Source organism: Cajanus cajan, chromosome 5 (assembly GCF_000230855.2).
Source record: "Cajanus cajan strain Asha chromosome 5, NIPB_CcT2T_4, whole genome shotgun sequence".
Classification (NCBI taxonomy): Eukaryota; Viridiplantae; Streptophyta; class Magnoliopsida; order Fabales; family Fabaceae; genus Cajanus; species Cajanus cajan.
The window spans coordinates 45,907,031-45,918,822 of NC_138521.1; the positions used below are offsets into that span (position 1 = coordinate 45,907,031).

Below are 11,792 nucleotides of genomic sequence, written 5' to 3' on the forward strand. Positions count from 1 at the left end.
TATTAAATCTTAATATTTTCAAATAAATTATCAACAAGAAAAAATTTAAGATACAAATTATTTATTATAAATTTAAAATAAAATTTATATATTAAAAATATTTATATATTAATTTTAAATATAATTTATATATTCAAATCTATATCTATTTATTTATCTGTTTTATCTATATCTATATCTATTATTTACTTGTAAATGAATATATTTTTGTAACCATCCTTTTAGTTTTTATTTTTTAGTGGATCATTATATCCTTGGGTGTAAAAAAAATTATATCTTTTTTAATAACTATTTATAACTTCTAATATTTGTTTGTGGGTAACTATTAGAAACACGAAGTATCTCAATCCTTTTAATATAATATATACAGGAGATATATTTTGATAATCAATATTGGGTCTCCACTTTTTAATGAATGATGATATCCCTTGAATTTTAAAAAAAAAAATTATATCTTCTCTAAATAACTATCCGCACCTTTTTATATTTGTCCATATATAATTATTAGAAGCACGAAATGTCTCGCCTCTCTAGTATTATATAAAGGGAGAATAATGAAATATTTGTATCTTTCACAGAAAAATGAGTGTAATTTACTTTAACTACCTAGACTAAAGTATATATTTTAAAATAAGAAAAGAAAATAATATAATATCTTATGGGATAATAATGTAATTTACTTAATATTTTAAAAAATTTAAAATGAAAAAAATAATCAATGGAATGAATTGAAATACTTATGTACCCTTTCTCCCTCTACAACTGCCTTCAGATTTTTTAGTGTTTTTTAAACTCAATAAACCACATCCAACGGTTTAGGGTTTTGGTGTTGCTTGGTAGTCGTTGATCAAAACTGAGGGAAAATTAAACGCTCTCTTCTTTGAAACACAAAAACTTCATCTTCTTCCTCTGCACATGCAAGGAAATCATTCCAACCCAATTTCTCTCCTTTGTGTGCCGTCAATTATTGTGTGTGTGTGGCCACAGTGAGAGCAAGTGTAGAGGAGTCATTCTTTGGTAAAGCACCGTTGGTAACTTCTATTTTCTGCTTTGTACCAATAACTGGGTTTTCATTTATCATGTTTAATGAGGGTTGATTCGCTCTGTGGTGACTAATTATATGTCTTTTGAGGATTAAATGAATGTGTACACTTGCCTACCACCTATTTGATGAAAAGCCCAAACTTTAGGGAATAAAATTATGTGTGATATAGGTCGGCAGTTGAATTTTTTTTTTTTTTAGTGTAGCACTTTCTTCTGTTATTAATGAACGAAACTTTGAAACTAATATTTAGATTTATGATTGTCCAGTCTCTGTATCACAGTTTTCATTAGTCTTCTTCATTAGTGGCACTTTTTGATGCACTGCAAAAACAACTTACCTTACATTACACAAGAATTGGAATTAGAAGAACTTGTATCTCACATTGGCATCAAAGCTCCCTATTGATTAAAGCAATCTGCACTCTCTTTTTTTCAGGCTCAATGTTCTATCTCAGTAGAATTGAACACAAATTGTCCCTGCCTCCTACTCGTCTTGTTCTTCCCATTCGAGAAGCTATACACATGGAGCTTGAGAAACTTTTCCTAGATAAAGTTTTGTATTGTTACTATTTTTAGTTTCCTTTGTGAACCATTGTTACGTAATTGACTTAATGTTTTTTTGGATTCATTTTGGGTTTGTGTAATCATGTCAGGTTATAGCAAACTTGGGCCTTTGCATTTCCGTCTATGATATCAGATCCATTGATGGTGGATTTATCTTCGCTGGTGATGGGGCTCCAACCTTTACGGTATGAATTCATGGGTTGTTTTTGAACGTCTCCTACATTTGATAGTTTGAAGTTGAATGCAGACTTTTATTTTTGATAAATTATTTTTGCTTCTTTTAGCCAAATACTTTGACTTTTTTTTTTTCCGACTTTATCAAGAAAAAAATTTCCCACTCAATTTAATCCTTAAATTTTGGTTAATGGGCCCAAAAATGTTGATACGCCACTTTTCATATTTTCAGTATATTGGAACATGCAAAATGATTGTATTTATTTAGTGCCTCTTATTTTCAATTTATGATGTATTATAAAGCCATATTTTGATAAATTTCTCACTAAGTACTTATAGAAAAAAAAAAATGGTATAATGATTTAAACATGTCCCCTTAGTTAGAATCTATTTAAACGTTTATAGAAGCTCACTTGTCTAACTTCTCCAAAAAGTTGTATAGAAGATGTTTCATTATTGAAAAGTATATTCAAACAGGGCCTAAATCACTGTTTTTTGGTTTGATGGCAGAAGTGTTGTATGTGATTGTGTCTTTGCAATAACAATATTCTAATATTTCTGGCAGGTTGTGTTCAATTTGATTATGTTTCGACCATTCGTGGGGGAGATTATTACTGCAAAGCTTTTTTCATCTGATGCGGATGGCTTACGATGTATGTCATTTTTCAACTATCTGATTGTTATTTTCTCTTTACATGCATGATTTAGTTTCTCAATAGTTCTCTGTTTTATGAATCATGTTTTTGTGCATACTTCTGTTTCATATATCTAATACATCTTACTCGCAGCATATCAAGGTAAACAAATTACTTTGAGAAAAAATAATTTAGGAGACCATTGATCCACCCAGATATAGATAAGTTCTATTGACTTGCAGCAGCTACAACTTCTAATACCAGTACAAAACCATGAGGAAGAAAAGGAAAGCCTCAAGGAAGTTTTAGAATGAAAAAGATCGAGATAATGAATAAAAACAATTGGTTGAATATAGAGTACAAGCCCAGTAAGAAGGAAGAGTGATTTAACTGTGAAGGCCAACTCTACTACTCATAATCTATTACAATGCAAATGCATATCATTTAATTTAGATAATTTAATTGAGAAAGGGTGAAGGTTAAAAAAAAAGCCTTTAGGCATCTTAAATATTATAATCTGTCATTACCTAGATTAGATACATGTGTAACAATATGGAAAAGTAAGTGAGATGTTACACCTTTCTCTAATGTCTTTGCTATTCCTTTTTTCTTTTTTGTGTTAGATTATGAAGATTCCAAACTTAGTCAATTTTAAATTAATTGAAGCTCAAATTGTATCCTAAAAAGAATAATGTAAGACAAGAATAATGTGACTTTGCAGGTTGAATTGTTTCCAAATCTAGTTTATGTTTTTGCATATCCATAGTGTGACATTGAGGGGATGTTGGGTACACGAAAACAATTTTCATGTTCGGGAATCATCATTCATGGGATCATAAATCCTAAGAATCATGATTCCTAAGAATAAATAAATCTGTTTGGTTGGTCATAAATATTTTTGAGAATATTTATAAATGTTATCTAAGAACCAAAGATTTTTATTACATTAAATAAACAAATAAAGGTAACGTGATATTTTTTATTGTAATAAAATCTTCTTTTTAACTTGGGAATGTTAGATTTTGACCTCACCTATGAGAACAATTTGGTGAGGTAAAAGACATTCTCGAGAAACAATGTTTCCTAGGATGTTATTTTTTAAATATCAAACCAAACATAACTTCAAATTTTCGGAAAAGTAAAAACTTGTCATATACTATACCATTCCTAGCAGAAACATCATTTGCCTCATGTAACAGCACCATCCAACATATGCATCCTCTGAACAATTAAATGATTGACAAATGTTGTTTCTTAAGATAGTCCATGCTTAGTAATGCTAAATCTATGGTTGGCAGTAACCCTTGGATTCTTTGATGATATATATGTTCCTGCACATCATCTGCCATACCCCAACCACTTTGTGGCTGAACAAGTAAATAGGTAATGTTTCCACTACCTAGTTTTTACCTTGGGTGATCTTTGAATTTACATATAATCTTTTTATTATTTCCGTATGATCAACATCATGCTTATTTGTTATGAAAATTACAGCAAGAAAGGCGTATGGTTTTGGGATTTTAATGACCAATCATATCCCATTGAAGATACTGACGTGGTTAGACTCCTTTGTCTTTTTTGTAAACTGTATGCTTGAAAAACAAGAGTATGCTAAATTTTTGTTACCAATGTGGCAGATCAAATTCCGAGTTCAAAATGTGAGCTACCCACCAATTCCGGTTGAGCAACCAAAAGAATCAAAGCCATTTGCTCCTATGTTGGTTACTGTAAGTATTTTGTTGCTCACCCCGCCATTGTTTACTTCTTCTTTCTTCGTTAGTTTGATTTATGCATTTATGTGCATACATCAAACTACATAGGAATGATGAGATATATGGTCGATCTGTACATGTACTAAAAACATTTATGTTCATTATATATAAATATAATATAAAATAAAAAATATATAGGTTTGAAATTTTAGTATCTTGAAATTGGGTGCCAGGGATTTTTGTATTTGTTTTAAAAATGTTTTCTTTATGGCTTTTCAGATGAGAGATTTATTATGATTATCATTATAATTTTGATTTAATCTTTTTTTCTTCCTTTTATTCTGATGTTATATTTAGGATGGTTTATTTTATTTTTAATTTTATTAATTTGATTTAGATGGCTTTCTTAGCTTAACATATAGCACGTGATTATTATAAGTTATAATATATTGTTCATTTTGTTTCTCGATGGATAATAGATGAATTGTTAATATTTTCTTTTAACTATATTCATCTGTGTACAAGTATTATCATCATATTATTGCTAATAATTTTGTATCATGAATCACATATCTCGAGTCAATTAAAATCCCATCAATTGCTATATAATAAGCTGGTTTCCTTCGGATTCAGTTTTTAAGTCGATAACCTTCCATTTGAGATTTTTGACATGTAAATTTTAAGTCTAGAAACCCTATTTAACAAACATTATTAAAGTAAATGGTTTATTCCAAACTAGCTTTGCAAATAACAGAATAGTGACTTATCATTATGTCTATTTTGTAGGGATCATTAGACCATGATGGTCTAGGTCCTATTTCTTGGTGGTTTGCTGAAGAGCTTGAGGAAGAGGTTGAAAACGAGTAAAGGTGAGTCCAAAAGATGGTGAGATTTTCGTCAAGTGATGATTTCATTCATTGATTTTTCTTCAGTCTAGAATATCAAGTTTATAGAACTAATTGGAGAAATTGGTCTGGTTGATACAAGAAATTAGTAGTTTGCTCATGTCCTTCGAAATATCCCATTTCAGATGTTTTTCACATGTTATTTGGAAGGGTTTTAGCCCTTAAATGGGCTTCTTCGAAGAGGTTAGTCTCTGGCCAACCGTTGGAGGATTTCGTAGGCCACCAAAAATATGTTTTTAACATTATTGTAACTTAACAACACTGGATATACTTTTGTTCAATTCCTTTGCCTTCTAATTTATTATTAGAACCATTGTTTGCCTTTTGATTCCAGCATATTGAGTACTTGCAACACAGAAGAGGAAAAGTGTTTATAGATTTGCTTTCTGTATCCATAATTTAAGTCTTTCATAGGTAAGTGTATTAAATATTGATTGATAATCATAATTTGATATATACAAAGAGGAGGCTGGCAATTCTTAAACCACTAACTGACTACTCATTATATTTTTCACTGTTGAATTAATTGTTTGATTCTTATATTCATTTATGAATTGTTCCCTATACGAAGAAAAATAAAATGGTTCCTATATGAAATTAGCATTATATTTAATTTAGTTCTCATGAAATCTATAGGTATATACAAATAGAACTCACTCAAAAAGCAAGTTTTTCCAGGTGTCACTCAAAGAGACAAACAGATAAATTAACTACACTTACTAAGCCATCAAAAAATGGTTTAAACACATCTATTTGCGTAATGCAAGACGCAGGTAGCTGTAAACTGTTTTCAGTTTTAAAAAAAATAGTTTATTCGAAATTACAAATTAAAACGCCTTAGTGAGAAAACAACTCCAGTATAAACTAATTTCGAATATTTTGGACCTTTTTTGTTTTCTACCATACGCAAAACACAACCCAAAAGGAGAATAAGACAAATTTATATGAATGGGTTCAGCTTTGGGCTCCGCAAAAACAAAATCCTAAATCTTTACACAAATAAGAGGGTTCTTTTGCTGTGCCCTTTAATCATAGACATGCAGGAAGCATTCAAATGGAATGTTTTGACGGAGGAGTATGCAGACCTATCCTTTGATTGTAAGGACATGGTCTACCTATGCTGAAAAGTGTGTTAAACCCTTATATATAGAGGGAGTTGTGTGAAAGTTGGGTGATTTAGAGGGATTGTTATAGGGAGATAGTAGTCAGAGTTTTGTCAGACTCTCATCTACATGTTTGAGGAAGATTTGCTTGAAGGTCCTATTTACTGTATCCAATATTTTGGTTTCAGTGCAAAATAAGTTTTGTGAAATCGGTGGTAATAATTCAAACCACTCTATGTTATAGCTGTGTTTCGAATGGTCATGGCTAACAAATTGTGTGTATTATTAGGAAGCAATGATGGATGATTCAACCATTGCTTTTGGGCAAGTCTGTAAAAAAAATAATAAATTAACAAGTGTTGCTAAGGGTGAGTTTGGTTTCAGAAAATAATTTTATTTTTTAATTTTAAAATTTAAAAAACATGTTTGGTTTGACTTTTTTTTTTTTAATAAAAGTTCATAGTATAAAATTTATACTTAAAATTATTCTCTATATATGAATTAGAATAATATTTTATTTTGTAAATATTTCATTCTTTCTACTCTTATATTTATTTTCATTTGAATACTCTCATCTCATAATAGGTGAGTTTCGCTCTTAAAAATGTGCAATTTTTTGTACTTAATGAACAATTTATTATTTAACAAATAATAATTGTATAACAATATATATATGTGTGTGTGTGCACACGCGCATGTATATAATTGATACTACTTATCTTAAAATCTAACAACCAAAACTTAATTACACTAAATATTAATCATATTTAATTAAAATAATTAAATAATATAAACAACATATGTAATTAAAATTCTATAGAATAATTATATATAATAAATCTTATAATATATATATATATATATATAATACATATGCAAACACCAAATAAAATTTCTCGACACAAAAAAATATGAAACAGATCAATTGAAATACATTTATATAAAAATAAAAAATAAAAATAAAAGCCTATTGAATCATGTGTGCAAGGTTGTAAGCTTAGTTCGTAAAAAGTTTTAATAATTACTATCACATATCATCACGTTTTCAAAAGTATAGAAAATAATGAAAATGACATTTTTTTTTATTTTCAATTTTGGACTTCTTTTGAAAACATTTTCAAAGAGAATATTTTCTAAAATTAAAAATAAACACACATTTTCGTACTTATTTTCTATTTTCTATGAAAATGAAAATAGAAAACAATGAAAGCATAGATATCCTAAGTTTTTATGATTTTCATTATATCAAATAAATCATTATGTGATAACAGGTTCTCAAGTGTGGTTGTTGATGCTAAGTAATTTGATAGAGAGAAGTATTGGACATGTTGAATGACTCAAAAGACTTAACACTTCTTAAAATGTATGAGGTAAAGAAAGGAAGGAGAATATCTGTCAAAACATTCCAAGACTTAACCCTTCTTCAAAGTAAATCCACAACCCTGTAAAGGGAAAGACTTCTTGTTTCCAACAATTCATAGGATTTTTTTTATGCTTACAATCCATAGGATATAACTCCCATTTAAAGTAGTTGTAGAACTAAACAAAAAAAAATTTAAGTTTTGAGTGATTTATTGGGTGAGAAGGATTTTGCATCTAGATAAAGCCAACTAGATCTTCATGTTCCAATCGAAGTGTTATATTTTGAGAACCACTTGATAGTGTGTGAAATCTGTTTCCTTTGGAATATTTTTCTTCTTCTAAAAGGATGGAGAAGCATGGACCAAGGGTCCAATTACTAGAGTTATGCTTAGGAGGATGGAGGAAGAGTGGGATAACACACAAGAGGTAAAGCCCAAGACACTTTTTAGTTGGGTTGTGCCTTGAAGCCCATGTAGATTAGGATTTTGGCCCATGTGGGCTTGTACTTGTTTTTGTAGGCCTTGTATTTTGGCCTTGTAGCTTAGGAACTACTTTTGGGCCATGTATTTTTGGCCACATAGATGTTAGGAGTTTCATGTACATGTGAGTTTACATTTCATGTAATTTAGATCACATGGCATGTCCAAAATTCACTTCAAATGTGAACCAAATCACATTAAAATGTAAACAACACATAACACATGGAGGCACATGGGGAAATCTGGGATCATAGGCTAAGCATCCAAATTTGAATTTTCAAATTCAAATTTGGCACCTAGAGTTTAAACTAACCATACCATGGTTATGTTTATACCCTAGGTTAACTTAGCTTCCTTGATACTCTACCTAGGCCTATATATATCACTTAGTCGTGTATCATTGCTCACTTTTGAGATTTATGAGAGTTATACTTTAGCTTTTCTCTCCTTCAAAAGTCTTGAGAGTTCGTGAAGAATTCTTCTCCAATTTGGCTCCAACAAGAAAACCTTCCTTGTGGAGTTTGAGTGCTCCTTGCTTGCTTCTTTGAAGAAGCTTCTAAGTTTGGTTCAATTCATCATTTCTCACACAGCTTTTCTGCTTCCATTCATTCATCAAGTATTGCTAAGGAACAAAGATCATTGGACGTGAGGTTCTAAGGAGGATTAGCCAATCAATCCTACAAGGAACTTCATCATTTGGTATCTAAAGCAAAGGTTCTTGTTCCTAGCCTCTAAAATTTTCCTTCCCCGAATACTTGTTGTCAATGTCTTCCTTGCTTGTCTTGATGTATATGTTGCTGTAGATCTAATTTCTAATGCAATACATGATGGATCTACGTTTGAAATGATAGAATTGTTCATTTCTCAATCAAATGCTAATAGGATTCTTAGCTTGTGCTTGTTTTTATTTGTTGGAGTCTTTTTAATTTTGATTCGTTCATTCTTCAATCTTTGCATAATTTTGTATTTTTAATTCATTCAAGTTGTCTAGAGTCATGTGTAGTTCTTAATAGTCATTAATCTTGTGATCTAGCCTAAGAAAATTTGAATGAAGCATGTTTTGGCTGAGTGCATTGTGTTGAACTTTGAGTGCTTTTGTGTTTCAATTTTGAGTTCATATTCACTATTAGATCACTAGTGAATTCTTAGAGTTAGGATTCTTTTGTGTCTAGGTTGTCCAATTCTTTAAAAACTCGTATTCAATTCAAAATTCAAATTCAAATGAGCAAACAAAAATTGGTGCCAAATTCAAACAGTTTTAAAATTCAAATCTCCTTTGGCGCCAAGTTTCAATTGCAAATTTCAAATTCAATTTGAATTTTAAATGCATTAAGTGATTGTTAAGTGGATGAAGCTACAATAGCATGTGCACGTGAATTTTGTGGGTTTTTTTTTTTAAAAAAAAAAAAAGAAGTGCAAATTACAAAAGCATGTGCTAAACACATTAAAAAAATGTAAGAAGCGGCAATAGCATGAGTTTTACAATTAAGTGTCATTAACCTGCTAAAATTAAGTGTTTTTTTTAAACAATTTGTATTTTTGTCTTACAAAGTCTAAAACAACGACTTTTACAAAAAGTTTTCTTACTAAAAAATATAGTGTTTGTTACCATTAAAACTTATAAAGCATGAGAGATATGAGATCATTTTTTGACTTAACAGATTCTCTCAAGCTCCAAAACTCCTCTTTCTAACTTTTCTTAAACTTTCTTAAGAAATTGAACTTATGAGATTTATTTCTTAATAAAGACCTTAAATACCTCCCTATAACAGGTTAAATTTGACCTCTACTCAAAGAAATTCTTAAATGACTAAAACTCATGAGAATTTCTATTTTTCCAAAATTTCTCAATAATTAAATAATAAATTACCACAACATATAATTTGATAAAATCAACAATTATTAATAATTCATAGTGTCATAATTCTCCCCAACAACAAAATTTTTTGTCCAAAAAATTGACTTACTTGGGAAGAAAAATGAATATTGATTCATGATCTTGCCCTCCAACTCTCATGTAGCCACATTAGCAGCCACATCCCAAACAACTTTGACAAGATTGATGGATTTACCCTTTAGCTCCTTCAACTTATGATCCATAATTGTAGTTGGTTGCTTCACATAGGTCAGGTTCTCTTTCACTTGCACAACATGACTCTCTACCACATGACTCGGGTCATGTACATACTTCTTCAATTGGGAGACATGGAATATGTCATGCAAGTTAGACAAGAATGGTAACAACAACAACTAATAAGCCACCAACCCTACACGATAAAGGATCTAATATGGTCCAATAAACTTTGGGGTAAATTTCTTGGACATCATCGCACTTCCCACTTCAGTAGTAGGTGTCCCCTTTAGAATTCCACAACAAACTCCAAAGCCTTTCTCCTCTTTCCAATATATAACTTATGCCTACTATGGGCAGTCTTCATCCTCTCCTATATCAACTTCACCTTCTCAATAGTCTAGAGAACCAACTACGGTCCCACCACTAATAGTAGTAGGGTGAACTATATAATTTACATGGAGAAGTTGCCTACATGATCTATTTTGGGTTCCTTTTCACTAGTTTATTATTGATTAGATTAGGATAACATATGTTCTTCATTATTTAAACACTTTTGTTGGAGATCCCATATTTACAAGTCGATTTGGTAAAGTTGAGTTAAACTCATAACCCACATTCTAAGATGGTATCGGAGCATTATAGAGTCTATATCCTAGCGATTATCAACTATTAATGGGCTTATCAGACCATCCACTATCGAGTCATTATCAGGACCACCTATAGATGTCCAATCCTACAAACTTCACACTCGAGATGTTCAGTCCTTGACATAAAGGGATGTGTTAGAGATCTCACATCAACTAGCAATAAAGCAATAATAGTGTATATAAGTAGAGATCAATCATCATCTTATAAAGTCAATTTTGTAGAGTTGAGTTGGGCTCTTAACTCATTTTTCTAAGATGGTATCAAAGCCTATAAGAGTCTATATCTTAGCGATTATTAATTGTTAGTAAGCTTATCAGGCCACTCGCTATCAAGTCGTTATCGAGACCACCCGTAGATGTCCAGTCCTACAAACTTCACGCTTAAGATGTCTAGTCTTCGACATGAGGGAGTTTGTTTGAGATCTCACATTGACTAAGAATAAGGCCATTTGTATATAAGTAGGAAACAATCTTCATCTTACAAATTAGTTTTGTAGGGTTGAGTTAGGCCTATAACCTGCATTTTAAGATCAAACGTATAATATACTAATGAGATGTATCAAATTACTCGGTTGTAACTTCTATTAACTATTACCCCACTAAAAAACTTTCAATTGAATGATTATTTTTCAAAATTTATCGTCAGATTCAAAATTTATTTTTTCTAGACCATATATACAAATTTCATATCAATCTAAAAATGTTTGATATCACATTTGTGTAAATCAAAATTGATGTAATATTTATATTTCTAAATATACTAAAACATCAATAATTTAATTATAATTCAATAATTAGATCGATAAAATTTAATTTTTACATAAAATTATTAAATAATATAAATATATAATTATAAAAATTACATCCATATAATTTGATTCATCACCATATTCTAATCGATTTTGCATTAAATGTTTTCAAAGTTTGATTTTTGTAAAGCAGTGTACATGTATTTATCCTAAATTTCTTTCTTTTGATGGTCTAATGTATAATGTAGCTTTATAACAAAAAAAACATTGTAATGTAGCTATAGTAAACAAGTATTGAACATGTTTTCATTTCATTTAATATTTACATTACATATCAATTGTAA

General features: G+C 30.1%; 1 protein-coding gene across 1 annotated transcript; it reads left to right on the plus strand.

The window, feature by feature from the left end:
• Window positions 1-768: 768 nt before the first annotated feature.
• LOC109808879 (DNA-directed RNA polymerase III subunit rpc8) lies at window positions 769-5,445 on the plus strand. Its single transcript, XM_020372046.2, has 9 exons — window positions 769-1,017; window positions 1,481-1,596; window positions 1,698-1,793; window positions 2,348-2,435; window positions 3,716-3,800; window positions 3,912-3,975; window positions 4,055-4,144; window positions 4,916-4,998; window positions 5,160-5,445. The coding sequence occupies exons 2-8, from the start codon at window positions 1,486-1,488 to the stop codon at window positions 4,994-4,996; spliced, it is 615 nt and encodes a 204-aa protein (XP_020227635.1). The 5' UTR covers window positions 769-1,017; window positions 1,481-1,485; the 3' UTR covers window positions 4,997-4,998; window positions 5,160-5,445.
• The last annotated feature ends 6,347 nt before the right edge of the window (window positions 5,446-11,792 follow it).